This window comes from Manihot esculenta, chromosome 4 (assembly GCF_001659605.2).
Source record: "Manihot esculenta cultivar AM560-2 chromosome 4, M.esculenta_v8, whole genome shotgun sequence".
NCBI classification, from domain to species: Eukaryota; Viridiplantae; Streptophyta; class Magnoliopsida; order Malpighiales; family Euphorbiaceae; genus Manihot; species Manihot esculenta.
Window position 1 is genome coordinate 14,978,878 of NC_035164.2, and position 22,796 is coordinate 15,001,673.

Sequence of the window (22,796 nt, forward strand, 5' to 3'; positions counted from 1 at the left end):
GGCATGCTCCTCTGCATCTCTGGAATACACTAAGATATCATCGATAAAAACAATGACAAAGTGATCCAGAAACTCACTGAACACTCTGTTCATGAGATCCATGAATGCTGCAGGGGCGTTAGTCAACCCGAACGGCATCACTAAGAACTCATAATGCCCATATCTAGTTCTGAACGCTGTCTTTGGCACATCTGCCTCTCTAACTCTCAACTGATGATATCCGGATCTCAGATCTATTTTAGAAAAACAACCTGCTCCAGCTAGCTGGTCAAATAGATCATCAATCCGAGGTAGAGGATACCTATTATTGATAGTGACCTTGTTCAACTGTCTGTAGTCGATACAAAGTCTAAGGGATCCATCCTTCTTTCTGACAAAGAGCACTGGAGCACCCTAAGGTGAGGTACTGGGGCGGATGAAACCCTTATCTACCAAGTCCTGCAACTGTTCTTTCAACTCCTTTAACTCTGATGGCGCCATCCTATAAGGAGGAATAGAGATAGGTCTAGTATCAGGTAGCAATTCTATTTCAAACTCTATCTCCCTACCAGATGGTAGTCCTGGAAGTTCATCTGGGAACACATCGAGAAACTCTCGGACTACTGGTACTGCGGCTGGTTCCCTCACCTGACTGTCTAGCTCTCTCACATGAGCTAGAAACCCTTGACACCCCCTCCTAAGCAAACGACGAGCCTGAAGGGCTGAAATCATACCTCTGGGTGTACCTCTCCTGTCTCCTCTGAATGTAATACCCGGCTAGAGTCCGGCATCGAAATTCTACTTTCCGGTGGAGTCCGGGATATCGGAAGTCTCTAGAAGGGTTAGATTTATGTTTTTTTATAATGTTTTGATATGGTTATCAAGTTTTATGCATAAGGAAATGAGTTTTTGAGTGAAATGAACCAAGGCAGAAAAGCCAGGTTCGGCCGCCGAAGTTGAGGTTCGGCCGCCGAACATGCATGGCTTTCGGTTTCACGTGTGGCCGTCGAAGGTGGTCTGGCCAGCCACCTATAAATGGCCCTCAGTCGGTTGAAGCGGTAAGAGCACCGTTTCTTTTGTCTTCTGAGGTGAGACCCTGTCCTTTGTGAGTATTTCTTCCTGTTTTCATTAAATCATGCAAAGATTTGATTAGTTTTCATGATTATTTGAAGGTTGTAAGCTAAAAACTCAAGTTGTCAAGTTTGGAGAGTGTGAAGGGAAGTTGCTCCAAAACTCCACGTTAGGATCCTTCATCTACTTGTTTTCACGAGGTAAGTGAAGATCCTGAGCTTGTTTTTATGTTTTCTGAAGGTTTTATGGGGTTGATGGAGAGAGTTGCATGAATAGGGTTATTTGTGAGGTTTTGATGATTTTGTGCATAAAGCTTGTTTCTGTGTTGTTTTTGTTGTGTGTTTGGGGTGTTTAGGTAGTTTTTGACCCCTTTGAGCATATACATGAGTGTATGCAAGTTAAGGAAGTGAGGTGGTTGAGCTTGAGAGGAGTTTGGTGCATTTGGCGAGAGGCAGGGCAAGTTTCTGCCCTGCTGATGAACTCAGGTTCGGCAGCCGAAGGTACATTCGGCCGCCGAACCCCTGAAGAGGTGTGAGTAGGTGGCTTCGGCTGCCCAAGCTTTCCCCCGAGCTTTTGGACTTTCGGCTCTGGAGGGAAGTTCGGCCGCCGAAGGTGCTGCCGAAGGTTAGAGACTTTCGTCTCTGGAGTGCCTTTTGGCCTCCGAAACTTGCCCCCGAAAGGGTTCGGCAGCCGAAAGTAGAGATTCGGCCGCCGAAGGTGCTTGAGTTTCGTCTCTGGAGAGGACTTTCGGCCGCCGAACCTGCCGCCGAAAGTGTTCTGTCCAGCCTTCTCTTGCATGCTTTGCATGGATAGTTGAGTAAGTTTAAGGGAATTCTTGGGGAGTTTAATAGAGTTAATCATAAGCTAGTTTGGTCCCTCATTTGAGTCCATCTGTATAGGTACAGACCAGAGGAACCAGAGAGAGCAGCAGTGAGTTCTGCTCCAGAGTTTACAGAGCCTGCAGAGTCAGTCCGTCCAGATAGCCAGAGGTGAGTGGAACTAAACTTAACTTTGTTTAACTTGCACAATGGACTGTTTTAGCATATCTCATGTATCATGATTATGCATGACGCGGAACCCTATGGCACAAGCCTCAAACCCACACGCACAAGTAGATATGGAATCCAAAGATCTGATAAACCCACCTCCTATGGCACCCCACACTTAGAGAAGCTGAAACACCAATGATTGAAGGATTTAGATGAAAATCTGACAAACGGCACAACAAATAGTTGATAAGTTAATCGAGATTCCTGGTGCAATTGATGAAAGCAAATCCTCACTCTCACTCAAAGCAATACACGCCAAAGGCATGAAAATAATTCTGATAATTTGATTTCAAAGCTGTCTCTTACAATTGTTTCTTATCCTTATATAGTAAGGAGAAAAACAATTAAAACCCTAAGACACTCTTCTTGGGCCTGACTTAAACACATAAGGCCCAAGCCCAATCACATACTAAAATAACACATAAGTATTAAAACATAAGCCCAAAACATGGCCCAACACTCTAAAACTGAAAAGGTAAAATATGGCCAGAATACAAGCCCAAACAAAGTTAAAATAAAACAAGTGTTAAATCATAAAAATGTAGCAAGCCCATCATATCAATGCTGAATAAATTAGACAGCGCTATCTCCATTACACACTTTAAGCAAGGTGAGTAGCTTAGGTGTGTCTTCAAGCTTCACGAGACATTTGCTAAAGGCAAGCTCAGTCAATTCTTGTGTTACTTGTTCTTGAATGTGTAAGTTCATAGCTGCTTTAAGCTTCTTAGCTTTGCTCCTTGTCACTGGTCCGCTAGGGAGCACCAATGGATCCTTGCTTCCTTGATTCTCGTGTGATTGTGTTTGCTGGTTCGTATCATTCCCTCCTTCCTCGAAAAGATTTGTCCTCAAATCTGGAACATGGTCAAAAGGAGACAAGTCAGACACATTAAAGGTAGCACTAACCCCATACTCACCTGGCAAGTCTATTTTATAAGCATTGTCATTGATTCGCTCTAAGACTTGAAATGGACCATCACCACGAGCATCCAGCTTATTCTTCCTCTGATTTGGAAATCGTTCCTTTCGGAAGTGCACCCAAACCCAATCACCAGGAACAAACACCACTTTCTTCCGTCTCCTATTTGCCCTGTCAGCATACACCTTGTTCCTCTTCTCTATGTTAGACCTAGCCTTCTCATGCAAGGACTTCACCAATTCTGCCTTTTTTGTACCATCTAAGCTAGCAAGCTCATGTAAAGGTAAAGGAACAAGATCAAGTACAGTTAGTGGGTTAAAACCATAAACAAGCTCAAATGGAGAAAACCCCGTAGAAGAATGTATGCTGCGGTTATATGCAAACACAATGAAAGGCAAGCATTCTTCCCAAGTGTTCAAATTCTTACCCACTATAGCTCTGAGTAAGGTACCAAGAGTTCTATTCACCACCTCTGTTTGGCCATCTGTCTGTGGATGACAAGTAGTAGAATATAAGAGTTTAGTACCCAACTTACCCCACAATACTTTCCAAAAGTGCGAAAGGTACTTTGCATCTCTATCTGACACAATTGTCCTTGGCACTCCATGAAGTCGAACCACTTCCCTGAAGAACAAGTCAGCTATATTGATGGCGTCATCAGTTTTATGGCAAGGAATGAAGTGAGCCATCTTGCTAAACCTGTCAACAACAACAAATATGCTATCTCTACCACGCCTAGTCCTAGGTAAGCCAAGCACAAAGTCCATAGAAATATCCATCCAAGGTGAACTAGGAACAGGTAAAGGCATATAAAGACCATGAGGCATAGATTTAGACTTGGCCTGTCTACATGCAATACAAGATGCACACACTTTCTCAACGTCTTTGCGCATAGAGGGCCAATAAAAATGCTCAAATAAGGTGTCATAAGTCTTATGTACTCCAAAATGCCCCATCAAACCCCCGCAATGAGATTCAAGCACAAGCAAATCACGCATAGAGCATCTGGGCACACACAATTTCTTACCCTTAAACAAGTAACCATCATGCCTATAAAAAGAGTTAAAAGCTCCATGCTTACAAGCCACAAACACATTGCCGAAATCAACATCATTAATGTACAAGTCCTTAACATGTTCAAAACCAAGCAATTTAGAACTCATAACATTAATTAAAGCATACCTCCTAGACAAGGCATCTGCAACCACATTGTCTTTCCCATGCTTATACTTAATCACATATGGAAATTGTTCAATAAACTCAACCCACTTACCATGCCTCTTATTCAACTTGCCTTGTCCCTTCAAGTGTTTTAAGGACTCATGATCCGTATGTATCACAAACTCCTTGGGCAGGAGATAGTGTTGCCACACGTCCAATGCTCTCACCAAGGCATACAACTCCTTTTCATAGGTTGAATAATTGAGATGTGCTCCGTTCAACTTCTCGCTGAAATAGGCTATTGGTTTCTTCTCTTGCATCAACACAGCCCCAATACCTATGCCAGAAGCATCACACTCAATTTCAAAAGTTTTATCAAAGTTAGGTAAAGATAATATAGGAGCGGATGTTAACTTCCCTTTTAAGGAGTCAAAAGCTTTCTGTTGCTCCTCTCCCCACTTGAACCCAACTTCCTTCTTAATAATTCCTGTGAGTGGTGCTGCAATCGTAGAGAAATCGCGCACAAACCTCCTGTAAAAGCTTGCAAGGCCATGAAAGCTCCTCACATCTGAAATAGATTTAGGAATAGGCCACTCCTTTATAACTTTCACCTTCTCTTCATCTACCTCAATTCCCTGTGCACTCACAACAAAACCAAGGAAAACAAGTCTATCTATACAAAATGTGCACTTCTTAAGTTTAGCATACAAGCTCTCTTTCCTCAAAACCTGCAGAACCAACCTAACATGCTCAATATGTTCGTCGAGAGACCTGCTATAGATCAAGATATCATCAAAGTAAACAACAACAAATTTTCCTAAGTATGCACGCAACACATGATTCATTAGCCTCATAAACGTACTAGGTGCATTGGACAAACCAAAAGGCATAACTAACCATTCATACAAACCATACTTTGTCTTAAATGCAGTTTTCCATTCATCACCAGGTTTCATCCTAATCTGATGATATCCACTCATAAGATCAATTTTTGTAAAGTACCTGGCACCATGAAGCTCATCCAACATGTCATCTAGCCGAGGTATAGGATGCCTGTACTTCACTGTGATCTTGTTAACTGCTCTACAATCAACACACATTCGCCAAGTGCCATCCTTCTTTGGAACAAGCAGCACAGGAACAGCACATGGACTTAAACTCTCTCTCACCAGTCCCTTCTCCATAAGCTCATCAATTTGCCTTTGCATTTCCTTTGTTTCCATTGGATTGCTTCGGTAAGCTGGTCTATTTGGAATGCTAGAACCAGGTATGAAATCTATCTGATGCTCGATACCCCTCAACGGTGGCAATCCACTAGGTAGCTCATCTGGAAAGACATCAGTGAATTCATGCATCATAGACTTAAAACTAGAAGGCAAACAATAAAGGTTAATATCAGTGTCAGTAAATAAAATCTCCTTATATCTTATAAGCAACACGGGCTGCCCTAAAGAAATAGCACTCTTAACCTCTCTCGCTCTCACATAAAAAGTCTGTTTTGCCCTCCCCTCTTGCATCTTTTCTCTCACCAATGGGCCATTTATTGGTCTTGATTCTTTTCCAGCCTCTTTACCCTTAGATTCACACTTTTCTCTCATTTTTTCCGTAGAACTCAAGCTCTCACTCCCCGTTGTAGCCAAGGCCGAAGCCTCCCTCGCCCTCTCCAGCATCTTTATTTGATCAGCATATACCTCTTGAGGTGATAAAGGAGCGAGTATAACCTTCTGTCCTTCATGAGTGAAGGAGTACTTGTTATTGAACCCATCATGTTGCACCTTTCTATCATATTGCCACGGTCTACCTAACAACATATGGCTTGCCTGCATAGGTACCACATCACACAAGATCTCATCCTTGTACCTACCAATGGAAAATGGTATAACCACCTGGCGTGTAACCTTAACCTCACCACAATCATTCAACCATTGCAATCTGTATGGCTTAGGATGTTTAATAGAAGCCAAGCCCAATTTCTCCACCATATATACACTAGCCACATTTGTGCAACTACCCCCATCAATAATGAGAGTACACACTTTTCCATTAACCAAACACCTAGTGTGAAATATGTTTTCCCGTTGTTCAAGACTTTCTTCCTTAACCTGGATATTCAAAGCACGCCTAGCAACAAGCATCTCACCACGTTCAGCAAGCAACACATTATCAACAAACACATCCGAATCATCACAGTCATTATGAGCATCAATCAATTCAGTCATATTAGCATCTATCTCATTATCACTATGATCAGAATCAGACACTACACCCCCATCAGCAGTTGCTATCATAACTCTTTTATTAGGACATTGAGATGCAATATGTCCTTTTCCCAAACATTTAAAACATTTTATCTCTCTACTAGGGTTAGAAGAGTTAGAAGTACCTGACGGTTCCTTGTTATTCCCTTGAGAAGGTCCTTTGTTAGTGGCCACCGAATCTTTGCCCCCTTGGATTGGGCTTTTATAATCTTTCTTTTCTTCACTTCTATAGCCTGGAAATCCACCACCACTGTTTGAGGACTTGTATGTGAGTTTAAGATTATTTCTGCCCTTGTGTCGCCTTTCTATTTTCATTGCTTTATCAACCATATCCTCCATGGTATTGTATTGGTACATGTCAAGTTCTTCAGCAATGTAGTGGTTAAGGCCACCTAGAAACCTGGACATCAACATTTGCTCATCCTCCTCAATATGAGCCCTAGCCATCATCATCTCCATCTCCTTGTGGTATTCTTCCACACTCTTTCCTCCTTGCACCAGTCTTGCTAACCTGTTGTACAAATCCCTATAATAGTACGAAGGAATAAATCTTTGGCGCATCAACTCTTTCAAGTAGTCCCATGGTGGAACTGCCCTTAAGCCCTTATTCCTCCTAGTGGATTTCAATTGATCCCACCAGAAAGAGGCATAACCCGTGAACTCAACGGCGGCAATATGAGACTTCTTCTCCTCGGTATAGTTATGACACTCAAAGATTTGCTCAGTTTTTCTCTCCCATTCAATGTATTCTTCAGCATTGTTATTCCCTTTAAATTCAGGAACTTTCATCTTTATGGAGCTCAAGTCACCGTCAATTGTGTTGGTTTGGTATGTCTCGGTGTCATCATCATTTCTGCCAAGCCTAGCATCTCCACCTCTATTCCACCCTACGCCTGTTCTATTACCTCCATGAACTTCTCCTCTCCCCCTCCCTTGTCCTACATTATCTTCTGTATCATCAACTTCACCTCGAACTTGAGGTTCTCGGACTTGTGGTCTATCAGGGTTAAGAATTCGATGAGCCATTCTCGTAGAAGTAGAAGCCTGTGAGACTTTCAAACTCTCCATACTTTTGGTCATCCTCTCAAGAGCCCTACTGAGCCTTTGTAACTCACCACTGACTGACTTCTTAAAGATCTCATAATCGTTACCCATGTCCGATTCACTTTCACCAGTACTATCCACCACATTTTTGTCTTTACTCATCCTACCTTAAATCAACAAAGAACAAAGAAACTAGCAAATATTGTGTTAGAAAAGAAAGCACTCAAGTGTCTGCACACTTACCACTCTTTTGTTGATTCTTCAATTGCACTTCAGAAACTAAGGTCAACAAACTAACCACAAGGTGCGTTTAATGAAACAAAGAAAAAAACCTAAGGAAAGAAGGAAGCGCACAAAAAACTAGAAAGAAGACACTGACAATTTGGAAAGTAACACCAGAACTAGGTGGTGTGCTACTTGAAAATATCACCTAGAGTATAGACACAAGCAAATAATACTCCAGCAATGTCAAGGAAATAAAAAAAAGCTTAAACCAAAAAGGAAACTTAGAATTCAAATAAAAACGAATCTGGAAAATTTTTAATTTAATTCACTTCAAAGTAAATTAAATATGGATCTATTAAAATCTACCCAAAAAGGCAAGTATCAAGACCCACTAATAGAGACAGAAAAAAAAATCAAATAAAATTCAATAGGCAGATTTCTTTTGTCTCTAATCTGGATTCAACCAATTCAAATTTCAAATTTCCAAATTGATTCCCACAAACTACAGCAATCAATTGAGATAGGTACGGAAATATAGATACAATCACAATTTCTGCCAGAACAAGATAAGGCAAAGGGAATTTTTTTTTTTTCGTTTTTTTTTTTTTTTTTGTATTGCGATTTTTTTTTTTGTGATGCACGAAGAAAAGGAAAACTCAGAAAAAAAAAACTCAGAAAAAAAGGAAAACTCAATAACGAAGAAAAGGAAACTCACAGAAAAAAAACTCTAGATCCTGAGATAAATAAGAATTTACCTCACTTTGGCTCTGATACCAACTGACGCGGAACCCTATGGCACAAGCCTCAAACCCACACGCACAAGTAGATATGGAATCCAAAGATCTGATAAACCCACCTCCTATGGCACCCCACACTTAGAGAAGCTGAAACACCAATGATTGAAGGATTTAGATGAAAATCTGACAAACGCCACAACAAATAGTTGATAAGTTAATCGAGATTCCTGGTGCAATTGATGAAAGCAAATCCTCACTCTCACTCAAAGCAATACACGCCAAAGGCATGAAAATAATTCTGATAATTTGATTTCAAAGCTGTCTCTTACAATTGTTTCTTATCCTTATATAGTAAGGAGAAAAACAATTAAAACCCTAAGACACTCTTCTTGGGCCTGACTTAAACACATAAGGCCCAAGCCCAATCACATACTAAAATAACACATAAGTATTAAAACATAAGCCCAAAACATGGCCCAACACTCTAAAACTGAAAAGGTAAAATATGGCCAGAATACAAGCCCAAACAAAGTTAAAATAAAACAAGTGTTAAATCATAAAAATGTAGCAAGCCCATCATATCAATGCTGAATAAATTAGACAGCGCTATCTCCATTACACACTTTAAGCAAGGTGAGTAGCTTAGGTGTGTCTTCAAGCTTCACGAGACATTTGCTAAAGGCAAGCTCAGTCAATTCTTGTGTTACTTGTTCTTGAATGTGTAAGTTCATAGCTGCTTTAAGCTTCTTAGCTTTGCTCCTTGTCACTAGTCCGCTAGGGAGCACCAATGGATCCTTGCTTCCTTGATTCTCGTGTGATTGTGTTTGCTGGTTCGTATCAATGCAATAGGTTGATTGCATTAGTATCCACGAATATGTTGCATTGCATAGTTATTTGTTGATGTGGGTAAATGCTGAATGATCCAATAGTCTCAGACAGGAAGTCCAGGAGCCTTTGACTACGCCCTGGCAGGTATAGTAAAGACCAGGAGCCTTTGACTACGCCCTGGTAGTGATAGTAAAGACCAGGAGCCTTTGACTACGCCCTGGCAATGGTAAGTACAGGGGTGTTATATACACATATACATATATGACAGGAAGACCAGGTGCTCGATTCTACGCCCTGGCACAGAGTTACTGGGACTATGTGGTGACAGGTTTACTCTTAATGTGGTTTGTCTGTGTTATGACGCATTCCATGAGATCATATTTTATTCTTTTACTGTTCTACTCACTGGGCTATAGAGCTCATCCCACTCCCTTAACCCCAGTTTTACAGGTTCAGTGTACAGGGTAGAAAGGAGATCAGCAGAGTGCCAAAAGAGTAAAGAGTAAAGAGCATTGTACTAGTGTAGAGTGGACATGTGTAACGACCCCAAAATGGACCGTCACCGGCGCTAGGATTCAGGTCGGCTTAAGGCCGCCAGAACTCGTAGCAAGCCTGCTATACTCTCTGTGTACCTGTAAAACTCATACATGATCATACATTTTCTGTGAAAAATAAAAACTCTTTTCTCTGTACCAAGGCTTAACCTGTGCATGCACTATCTCTGTACTCTGTACTCTGTACTCTGTACTCTGTACCCCTGACTAGAGCTTGCTCTAGATGGGTTATCTCATACCTGTTAAGCCTGGCTTTTCACATACAGTAAAACATATATACAGATCATGTTCATAACAAACATCACTAAGTCAAGCACATTGCTAACTTTATACACAACTATTACATCTCCCAATACCCATACTGTCATCTCTAGACTGATCAATCTCCATTGCCTCCCTCCTTTCCTCTGATCTTTCTCCTCTCGTTGTTCCCCTTTTGCTCTCGTCTACAGACCTTCTAGGGTCTATTGACGTACCTTCCCTGCTAGATCTCTGAGACCTTGCCCTCGGCAATGCAAGAGGACGAGCAGTTGGTCTCTCACTCTCTGGTGGGACTCCAGTCAATCGAGCGGATCGACGAGTTCCTCTCATCTTTACTCTCTGAAAAACAACACATAATATAGCACTTTAGCACATAAACATCACATATCAATAAGGCACATGCAGATCTCATGGCATGAAACAGATAGGACTCAAGACCCTATCCTAGTGGACATAATTTCCTATTGTGCTTGACCCATTCTAACCTTTATGAGCCCAACACTATCTCTATCGGTCCGATCATGGGAACCTAGGGCTCTGATACCAATCTGTAACGACCCCAAAATGGATCGTCATCGGCGCTAGGATTCAGGTCGGCTTAAGGCCGCCAGAACCCGTAGCAAGCCTGCTATCCTCTCTGAGAAGCTATAACTCATACATGATCATACATTTTCTGTGAAAATAAAAATTCTTTTCTGAACCAAGGCTTAACCTGTGCATGCACTATCTCTGTACTCTGTACCCCTGACTAGAGCTTGCTCTAGATGGGTTAACTCATACCTGTTAAGCCTGGTTTTTCACATACAGCAAAACATATATACATATACAGATCATGTACAAAACATACATCACTAGGTCAAGCACATTTCTAACTTTATACACAACTATTACATCTCTTTCATATTACATGTCCATTCTAAGCTATTACAAATCTCTTTACTCTTTCTGTACTCTGCTGGACTGTCCCTGCGTATACTGTACACTGAACCTGCAAAACTGGGGTTAAGGGAGTGGGATGAGCTCTATAGCCCAGTGAGTAGAACAGTAAAACATCTCAGTAAAATATGATCTCATGGAATGCACCATATCACAGACAAGCCACATCAAGAGTAAACCTGTCACCACATAGTCCCAGTAACTCTGTGCCAGGGCGTAGAATCGAGCACCTGGTCTTCCTGTCATATATGTATATGTGTATATAACACCTCTGTACTTACCATTGCCAGGGCGTAGTCAAAGGCTCCTGGTCTTTACTATAACTGCCAGGGCGTAGTGAAAGGCTCCTGGTCTTTACTATACCTGCCAGGGCATAGTCAAAGGCTCCTGGACTTCCTGTCTGAGACTATTGGATCATTCAGCATTCACTCACATCACCAAATAACGATGCAATGCAACATATTCGTGGATACTAATGCAACAACCTATGGCATAATCATGATGCATGAGATATGCTAAAACATTCCATTGTGCAAGTAAAAGAGTTAAGTTTAGTTCCACTCACCTCTGGCTATCTGGACTGACTGACTCTGCAGGCTCTGTAAACGCTGGAGCAGTACTCACTGCTGCTCTCTCTGGTTCCTCTGGTCTGTACCTATACAGATGGACGCAAATGAAGGACCAAACCAGCTGATGACCAACTCGATTAAACTCCCCAAGACTCCCCTTAAACTCACTCTAACATCCATGCAAAACATGCAAAGGAAAGCTGGACAGAACACTTTCGGCGGCAGGTTCGGCGGCCGAAAGTCCTCTCCAAAGACGAAACTCAAGCACCTTCGGCGACCGAACTTCCACTTTCGGCTGCTGAACCCTTTCGGGGGCAAGTTTCAGAGGCTGAAAGGCACTCCAGAGACGAAAGTCTCTAACCGTCGGCGGCACCTTCGGCGGCCAAACTTCCCTCCAGAGCCGAAAAGCCAAAAGCTCGGGGGCAAGTTTGGGCAGCCGAAGCCACCTCCTCTCTTCTCCTCAGGGGTTCGGCGGCCGAATGTACCTTCGGCTGCCGAACCTGAGTTCATCAGCAGGGCAGAAACTTGCCCTGCCTTTCGCCAAATGCACAAAACGCACTCCACCTCAAACACCTCAATCCTTCCACTTGCATACACTCATGTATATGCTCAAAAGGGTCAGAAACTACCTTAAAACCCCAAACACACAACAAAAACAACACAGAAACAAGCTTTACTCACAAAATCATCAAAACCTCACAAATAACCCTATTCATGCAACTCTCTCCATAAACCCCATAAAACCTTCAGAAAACATAAAAACAAGCTCAGGATTGTCACTTACCTTGTGCAAACAAGTAGATGAATGATCCTAACATGGAGTTTTGGAGCAACTTGCCTTCAAACTCTCCAACCTTCAAAACTTTGAGTGTTTAGCTTACAACCTTCAAAAAATCATGAAAACTACTCAAATCTTTGCATGATTTCATGAAAACATGAAGAAAGACTCACAAAGGGCAGGGTCTCACCTCAGAAGACAAAAGAAACGGTGCTCTTACCGCTTCAACCGACTGAGGGCCATTTATAGGTGGCTGGCCAGACCACCTTCGGCGGCCTATCGTGAAACCGAAAGCCATGCATGTTCGGCGGCCGAACCTCAACTTCGGCGGCCGAACCTGGCTTTTCTGCCTTGGTTCATTTCACTCACGAACTCATTTCCTTATGCGTAAAACTTAATGAACATATCAAAACATGGTAGAAAAACATAAAGCGAACCTGTAGAGACGTCCGACATCAGAAACTCCATCGGAAAGTAGAATTCCGATGCCGGACTCGAGCCGAGTATTACATTAGTACACTCATTACTATAAGCGCCCACATATCTACCTAGACATCATATGTTTCATGGTCTCCTATCATTAGTATATCTGTACTAATCAACAAAGGTAGATAGAGGTGATAGTCTACTTTATATAAATAATTCCTAATGAGACATCCTACGACTGTGAATATTTTTATAGCATTTTGTAAAATTATGTTACTTCATCATATTCTTAACTTCTTGAGAGTGGAATGGCTACTAAAAGCTAATGGGCACTAGATCATATTTAACTATTTAAATAATATTTAATTAATTAAATTATCTATTATTTATGAGTAGGCATGTAAGTTTATGTCAAATCAATACTATAGTATATGGTTCTAGTACACATATTTCTAACAATTACTCCTACCATACCATTAGCCCAACTACTTTCATTCTCAAGCACTCTTCATTCCTATGCCCATAACACCCATAAGAAAAACAAATCAAATGTATTCCCTCATACTCAATATGCTTGACCCTTCTCCTCAATTAGAATTTAGAGAGCAACAGTTTAGAAAGATCAACCTCCACACACATTCTAGCCAACTTCCCTTTGGATGCTTGCAGAGTGCTCTCATCCATTATCCTTGGCAAAATAATCTTATGTCCCAGTCCAAACAAAAAACTTTTAGCATAATATTCAATGGGAAAATTAGGAATATGAACCCATAATAAAACTCTATTGATAATATCCCTTTCTAGATTAAAATTTGGATGCCACTGTTAAACAATCAAATAGTAGTCAGCCACCATCATCCATGGCCCTCCCAATAGAACATGCTCAAACTCAGCCTCATTAGTGAAGCGAACCAAAAAAATACTCATTCACTAAATTAATCAATTCCAATATTGACTTCATATTCCAAATCTATTGAATTCATTGAACCCAAATGATCTGTCCAAAACTTTCACAATTAGAGTGAACTTCCAACGCTCACAAAGTTGCTTCTTCTCCTCCAAAGATACTCTTTGATGCAAAAATTTAAAGGATAAATGAAAGTATCTAGCTTGTGCTCTAATACTAAACTAATGTGGAACCTGAATTCAATAGGAGACTAGTAAATACATCAAATAGAAAAAATAACAATGATTTCTTAAACAACAACAATGTAAAAAATAAACAAAACTAGAGGCAAAATTATGTAAACAAAAAGAATTTAAAGTACACGAAGAAACTAAAGTATGCTATAAATGCAAAACAATAGTAGCTTGCAACTATGTGCTACTTTTAGTGTAATGAAAAGCAATAGAATGAAAGGAAAATAATAGATAACAAAATATTAAAATAAAAATGTGATGAAAAAGTAAAGAACTTTGAGTATCCTTAATAGAATCTGAAATTAGAGACCTAATCTAATAATACCCAATAAAACTTAATTTTATACTTAAAGAAACCAATGAATTAAGAAAACGTGTGTGAACAAACAGATTATAAGCCAATCTGTGATAAAAGATGCAATTTTCAATCTATTTGAAAAGTTTCAATTTTTGGTGCAACTTTTAGAAAATTACACTTTGGTCCTCAACTTTTTGCAGTTTGGTCCTTCTTTGTGACTGAAACTGAAATAAACAAATTCAATAGAATGAAACTTGCAAGAAATAGAAAAAGATAGATAAATTTATCCTAGCCTATGTTGTGATACCAAAATGATGCGAAAATTAAAAGGATAGATGAAAATATCTAGCTTGTGCTCTAATACTAAATTGATGTGGAACTCGAATTCAATAGAAGACTAGTAATGCAGCAAATAGGAAAAATAACAATGATCTTAAACAATAAAGAAAAGAAACAAAACTAGCGGCAAAATCATATAAACAAAAAGAATTTATAGCACACGAAGAAGCTAAAATATGCTATAAATGCAAAACAATAGTAGCATGCAACTACTTTTAGTGTAATGAAAAGCAATAAAATGAAAGGAAAACAATAGATAACAAAGATTAAAATCAAAAAGTAATGGAAAAGTAAAGAACTTCGAGTATCCTTAATGGAATTCAATATTAGAGACCTAATCTAATAATACCTAATAAAATCTAGTTCTATACTTAAAGTACACAATCAATCAAGAAAACGTTTGTGAACAAACAGATTATAAGCTAATGTGTGACAAAAGATGCAAGTTTCAGCCTAGTTTGAATAGTTTCAATTTTTGGTGCAATTTCTGGAAACTTGCACTTTGGTCCTCAACTATGCAAAATTGCACTTTACCCTTAACTTTCTCACAACAAAGAAATAAAACTAGAGGAAAAATTATATAAACAAAATGGATTTAAAGCACACAAAGAAGCTAAAGTATGCTATGGATGTAAAATAATAGTAGCATGTAACTATGTGCTACTTTTAGTGTAATGGAAAGCAATAAAACAAAAGGAAAACAATAGATAATAAAAGAGAAAAATAAAACATGATAAAAAAGTAAAGAACTTTGAGTATCCTTAATGGAATCCGAAATTAGAGACTTAATCTAATAATACCCAATAAAAGCTAGTTCTATACTTAAAGTACCCAATCAATCAAGAAAACATGTGTAAACAAACAAATTATTAGTCAATGTGTGACAAAAAACGCAAGTTTCAGCCTATTTTGAAAATTTTTTATTTTTGGTGCAACTTTTCAAAAATTGCACTTTGGTCCTCAACTTTGTAAAATTGCACTTTTGAGCCTCAACTTTCTTAAAATTTGCAGTTTGGTTCCTATCTAAATTTTTTATTTTTTTGAAAATTTTAAAAATTGTACTTTGGTCCTGAACTTTTTGTAATTTGCAGTTTGGCCCCTTTTAATGTGACCGAAACTGAAATCAACAAATTAACTAGAATGAAACTTGTAGGAACTAGAAAACGATAAATAAATTTATCCTAGCCTATTGTCACGTACTTTGCAAGTTGAAACTTAAATTAGCCAAGCTCCAAAGTCACATGTGGCACTTAGTCCTCTCTAAGGGCTAAGTCAGTCGTAACACTACCAAAATAGTCCAAAAAAATGGTGGAACTAAGCAAAGAGTGGCAACAATGGAAGCAAAATTATCATAAGGGACTAAGGAAGAGTTTCAAAGGGAAGCTTAAATTCCACTAAGGAAAAATTACAAGTATAAAGAGAACTTTGGGAGTGGGACTCACGACTATATGGGACTAATTGGAAGTGTTGTAAGGCTAATTTAGCCCTTAGAAAGGACTAAGTGTCAGATGTGACCTTAAAGTTGGGTAATTTATTTAGCTAACTTGCACGGGATGTGACAAGTGGTATTAGAGCATCAAGGTGAAAGAGATGGGAGATTCAGTTGAGCAAATTGTCCAAGGAAGGTATGGTTGTGGCGAAGAGCAACCTCCTATGGCACCATAATCTTCCACATGTAAGAAAGGACTTAGAGGTAAGTCTCGTGAACCTTCTCATATTGCTAGAAACAAATTAGGTGACATGGAATTTAGGCTAGCCAAAATGGAGCTCAAGCTCATTGATGGCAAGGAGAATGTAACGACCCAAAAATCGGACCGCTACCGGCGCTAGGATCCAGATCGACTTAAGGTCGCCGGGACCCGTAGCAAGCCTAACATACAACCTGTCATACCTGATAGAATCCCATACATGATCACACATTTTCATAAAAACTTAAACTTTTTCATATACCAAGCTTGACCTGTGCATGCATCATAACTGTATACATAAAACCCCTTACTGGAGCCCTCATCAAATGCTCCAGTTGGGTCAACATCTCATATGTCAAGCCTGGTTCAACATATCTCATCATTAAAACATTTACATAAAGATCATGTACAACAGGAATTTACAATAAACATTAAGGCCAAGCACAATGCTAATCCTCATTACATTACTTTACATTACATTATTTTACATTTCATGTCCACTACTAGACTATTACATGACATAGCCATAGCCATTACCCTTGCTGACTCCCTGAGCTATCTCTAATCCTGCAAACTTGAGGGTTAGGGGAAAGGGGTGAGCTACTAAAGCCCAGTGAGCAGAATAGTAAAAACGGTTCATTAAACATATGCCATCATGAAATGCATCACATCACGGATGGACTTGTCACCAATAACCCTCTACATATCCAACCATACTAGGGGCATAGAATGGGCCTCGTCCTGGACTTTCTCTTAACATAACATAACATAACATAACATAACATAACATAACCAATCATGCCAAGGGCGTAGCATGGGCCTCGACCTGGACTTTCTCTTACATCGTGCTAGAGGCGTAGCATGGACCTCGACCTGGACTTACATATCATATCATATCACATCATATCGAGGGCTAGTGGGTCATCCAATATCCATCCATATCAACAGCAAATTATGGAATGTGTCATATTCGTGAATTCTAATGCAAGCAACCTATTACATATCATGATGCATGAACATGCTTAAAAGTTTGATTGCTTTGAAAATAAAAGAAGTTATGTTCTACTCACCTCTGGCTGACTCTGAAACAGCTAACACTGCTGGCCTCCTCGGTTCCTCGGGTCCGATCCTACACAGGTGGACTCAAATGAGGAACCAAACATAATCTAACATGACTCTAAACATCTCCCCAAAAACCGCCTAAAACATCATAAAACATGCATAGAAACAAGGCAAAGGAAGGCTGATCAAGGGACTTTCGGCGGCAGGTTTGGCGGCCGAAGGTCCCTACAGATCTGAAAGTCAGGCACTTTCGGGGGCAGGGTTCGGCGGCCGAAAGCCTTCACAGATCTGAAAGTCACTAACCTTCGGGGGCAGGTTTGGCGGTTGAAACTCCCCTCCAGAGCCAAAAGTCCCAAATTTCCGGGGCGAGTTTAGGCGGCCAAAACTGCCTCCCCTGGCAGGTTCGGCGGCCAAACCTGGATCCTTCTGGGTGGCAGAACCCGATTCTGCCATCCCACATCTAGCCTCCCAAAACTCTCCAAACTCAAACTCAACACTCAAAAGCATGCATAAACACATTATCAAGCATATAGGGGCATAAAACTAGCCTATACCCTAACATATCATTATATTAACATACATTTATCATTAAACTAACATAACCCTAACATTTTACATCTACTCTAAACATGCATTAAACACCCTTAAAACCCCTCAAAACTTACTTAAAATATAAAAGAAGGTGAGGATCTACGCTTACCTTTTGAAGATCGAGAGAATAGTTGATCCAAACTTGGAGATTGGGAGAAATCGAGCTCCGGGGGTCTCCAAGCTTCAAAACTTTGATCTTAGCTCAAAAATCTTCAAAACAAAGTAAAACTCATCAAAAACTTGAAGGGATTGAAGGAAAACACAAAATCAACCACGGAAGGGCGAAATCTCACCTATGCCCAAAAATAGAGAGAGAAAACTCGCCCATTTTTGGACATGGAGACTTTTATAGGTGGCTGGCCAGACCACCTTCGGGGGCCAAAGGTGCTTCCGCAAGAGCCCAATGTTCGGCGGCCGAACATGAGGTTTGGCGGCCGAACCTGGCTTTTCTCTCATTGCTCTTTTCTTTCAAAACTCAATTTCTTTCTTCATTAAAACCATAAAAACATATAAAAACATTTTAGAAAACCTTTATTTTACCCTTTAGAAAGCTCCAACATTTGAAAAATTCCAGATTCCAACGGAGATTCCTCCAGAAGGTAGGAATTCCGATGCCGAGGTCTAGCCGGGTATTACAGAGAAGTTTGAAGAGCTTGATTTGGACATAGAGGAACTCTCTATGGGTATGGATGAGTTTTGGGTGAGGTGCAAAGTGCTTTGAATATTGCCATTGATAAGTTGGCTAGTGGCAATAAGACGACCTGCCATAGTCTTGAAGAGGAGCTTGCCATGGTGAAGGAAGAGAATCGGTTCTTACTGGAGGAGCTAGACTGAGTGCTTGCAAGAGTAAGGGAAGTCAAGGACAAGGTGAATTTATTTAATAAAGGTAGGTGCACAAAGGAGTGTTTCAAGTCCTTTAATGTCTCTAAGCATGGTAGGCATTGCTCATAAGGTTGAGGTGTTGAAACCATATATTTTCAAGGGTGATAGGAATTGCTAAGGAGATTGATAATTTTCTATAGAATCTTAAACAATATTTTAAGGCAATGGGAGTTATGGATAATGCTTCAAGGATTGACCATGCTTCCATGTTCTTGGCTGATGTTTCCATGGTCTGGTGGAGGAGAATATATGTCGATGTTGAGAAAGGACACTACACCATTACCACATGGGATGATTTTAAGAGGGAATTGAAGAAGCAATTTTATCTCGAGAGTACTGCTCACGAGGCAAGGGCGAGGTTAAAGCGACTCACTCAACGAAGAACCATTCATGAGTATGTGAAGAAATTCCCTGAGGTACTTCTTGAAATCCCTAACTATCCTGCTGGAGAAGCCTTATTTACTTTTATGGATGGATTGCAATCTTAGGTGTGTATGGAGATTGAGAGGTGTGAAGCTAAAGGTCTCGCCACAATAATCTCTATGGCCGAGTTCTTGGTAGATTTCCAAAAAGGAGGTAAGGAAAAGCCAAGGCCACCCAAGGAGAAGAATGGTGCCAATGGTAGTCATGATGTTCATAATGAGAGATCAAAGGTCCATAAGGTATTAAGGTGATTTCATGGGTGGAAAGAAAGGGAAAGAGAATGGAGAGAATCCTTCCATAAAATGCTTATTGTGTGAAGGACCACACAGAGTAAGGGAATGCCCCAAGTGAAATAAGCTCTCTACTCTAGTGGAGGATAAAGATGTGAGTTGTGTTGGTGGATCCCAAAAATCCATCGGTGCTCTTCAATTAGTAGCCATTAAAGAAGTGAAGGCTAACCTACCAAAGGAAGTGAGGAAGGGTCAATTATTTATGGACTTGAAGCATGGAAGGCGTGAGGTTCGTGCATTAGTGGACACAGGTGCTTCACATAACTTCCTAAGGTTGTAAGTTACTCATCGGTTACGCATTGAGTTTAAGAAGACTGAGAGTTGCTTGAAGGTCATGAACTTCAACTCAACTTTGGTGTATGGTGAGGCTAAGGGTGTTCCAATGAAGATAGGTGACTGGCATGGTACCCTCTCTTTTGTTGTTGTGAGCATGGATGATTATAGTTGTGTGTTGAGAGTATAGTTCTTTAATAGTGTGAAGGCTATCCTATTTCTGTGTGCCAATTCGATGTATATAATGGGAGATGGGAGAATCTACTTTATTCCCTTAGTGAGAGAGAAGGTGACTAAAGAAGCCATGCTCTCCAGCCTTCGCATAATGGAGTTGTTCGAGGGTCCATATGAGGCAAAGCACAATGTTGACATGGTTGGTCTCGGGAAGAAGGAGGATGTGGTTACAGCAAGGCCTAAGAGGAATAGGCAGCTTTGTTTGAGGAGGAGCAAGAATAGGTGTGGAGTCGAGGGGAAGAATGACACATCTAGCAACATCAAGAAGAATCAAGTGGATGAAAAGGTGCCAAGTGGTGGCATATTGTCGCATGTAAGTGCACCTGCGGGAGAAATTGGAGTTGGTGCAAGCTTAGAGCGAAAGGGAGCATTAAGTCGAAGATGGAGACCGTGGGAGTCAAGGTGGCGCGATGAGGAATGAGACGCGACTAGGGCATCACAAGAATAAATGAGGTACAATGTAACGTACTTCTGTAGAGCTCCCATATATCCAAGCAGGAAGTCCAAGCCAATCATTGAGGTTGGAGTGGATTGAGGTGCTGGACTGGTTAAAATTGCAAAGGAAGCATTTGTGCCCCATATGGGCACTGGTGGTAGCAATTGCGGTGGAGGAGGTTGTTAGGTGCAGGCAGGTGCTAAGGTGTGATAGGCCTGCGAGAGATGGCTAGCGTGGATTAGTTGGCCAACAGGCACTACGAAGCGCATTGGGATCATTGAGAGAACGTTAGGGCATGATGGCGAGCACTAGGGGAGTGCTAGGCAGGCGTAGTGTGAGATTCATAAGTTTAAGGATGGGAGGCGAGCTGGGGTGCATGCAGGCCCGAGATGCGCGGGGCGTTAGAGCTATGCACAATTCTTGGGGATCTCGAACCAAACCGAAAAATATTGCCGAACCAAATCAAAATGGAAAAAAATTGATGGTGTAGGAACCGAACTGTACCAAATCGAATTTATTTAACTATTTGGTTTTAGTTCTGGTTATGATTCTTTATCAAGAACGGTAACAAAACTGAACCAAAATCGTATCGAAGAACTTGTTTATATATATATATATATATATATATATATATATATATATATATATATATATATATATATATTAAATAATTTATAGAGATATTATAATTCTAATATATAGTTCCAATAATATAATTTATATATCATACAATTTCAATAAAATTACACACATCTAATTGCAATATTATTTAATTATTAAATACTTCTTACTATTTTATTAATCAATTTAGTTAATTGATTATAGAAAAAATAACAATAATGTTGAAAATAGAAACAAAACTAGGGATAAAATTATGCAAACAAAAAGAATTTAAAGTACACGAAGAAGCTAAAGTATGCTATCTTTGCAAAATAATAGTAGCATACAACTATATGCTAATTTTAGTATAATGGAAGGCAATAAAATGAAAGGAAGATAATAGATAACAAAAGAGTAAAATAAAAACGTGATGGAAAAGTAAACAACTTCAAGTATCCTTAATAAAATCCAATCTAATATAATAATATCCAATAAAAGCTAATTCTATACTTAAAGTACCCAATCAATCAAGAAAATGTGTGAACAAATAGATTATAAGCCAATATATGATAAAAGATTTTAGTTTCAGCCAAGTTTGAAAAGTTTCAAATCTTGATGCAACTTTTGAAAAATTACAATTTTGCCCCTCAAATTTTCTATAAATTTGCAACTTGGTCCTTATTAAAAAATTTTTAATAGGCCTAAATAAATATTAAATAAGTCTAAAATAATAAATCCTAAATAAGCCCAAAATAATAAATAGATAAATTACAAATTGGGTAAAAGCCTAAATATGAGTGAAATACCAGGGAGAGTGACATCTTTTGAGTGAAACACGTGAGAATTATGCAAGGCTCAAAAATTTCTTTTCATTTTTTTATTTTCACTATTTCAGGATAACAAAGAAAGGATGAAGAGATGAATAGGAAGACTCCAATAATTTCGTCACCTTTAAAAACATCAATGACGCCTTTGCAAGATTGAATGCAAGTCTTGTGGAGATCAATAATAAAATAGATAGACACAAAAGGCAGGTAGATACGTTGGAGCAGAGCAGCATGCAAAATAATACCATAAACACTAGCAATGGGAGGTAATTCAACCACGGGTATGCAATAACTAAAATCGGTGATTCAACCTCTAAATATGAAGGATATGCACATCTGAAAGAAGAGGCATAAGGAGGGAGGATCACTTTGAAAGGAAAGATAGCAACATAAACTCCATTAAGATGAAAATTCTACTATTCAAGGGGAGGAATGATCTTGATGCTTATTTGGAGTGGGAGCATACGTCAAACTCATATTTGAATGCCATAACTACTCGAAGGAGAAAAAGGTGAAATTGGCAGTAGTTGAATTCACTAATTATGCACTTATTTGATGGGATCAATTACTCATCTCTAGGTGTAAAAACTATGAAAGGCCCGTAAAAATCTGTAAGAAGATGAAATCCATTATGCATCAAAGATTTGTTTCCACTTAATATTATTATTAGCTACACCAAAAGCTATAGAGATTAACATAGGGAACCATGCCTATGGAAGATTACCACAAGGAGATGGAGATTGCCATGGTGTGAGTAAATATTATAAAGGACAGGGAAGCTTCAACGTTGAGATTTCTAAGTGGTCTGAATAAGGAGATTGCCAACATCATAGAGCTACACCATTATATGGAATTGGATGACATGGTTACCATGGTCATAAAAGTCGAAAGGTAGCTAAAGAATAAGGGCAACACCAAATC

At 39.7% G+C, this 22,796-nt stretch overlaps 1 protein-coding gene across 1 annotated transcript; it reads right to left on the bottom strand.

Annotated features, from left to right (window-relative positions):
* Nucleotides 1–3,023: 3,023 nt before the first annotated feature.
* Nucleotides 3,024–7,350, bottom strand: LOC122723569 (the record flags this gene model as incomplete). Its single annotated transcript, XM_043956254.1, has 5 exons — nt 6,374–7,350; nt 5,845–6,319; nt 5,346–5,700; nt 3,715–5,294; nt 3,024–3,381 (listed from the first exon to the last, which is right to left on the bottom strand). Coding segments are annotated over exons 1-5 (3,618 nt in total), but the record flags the coding sequence as incomplete, so codon positions are not given.
* Between the last annotated feature and the right edge of the window lie 15,446 nt (nt 7,351–22,796).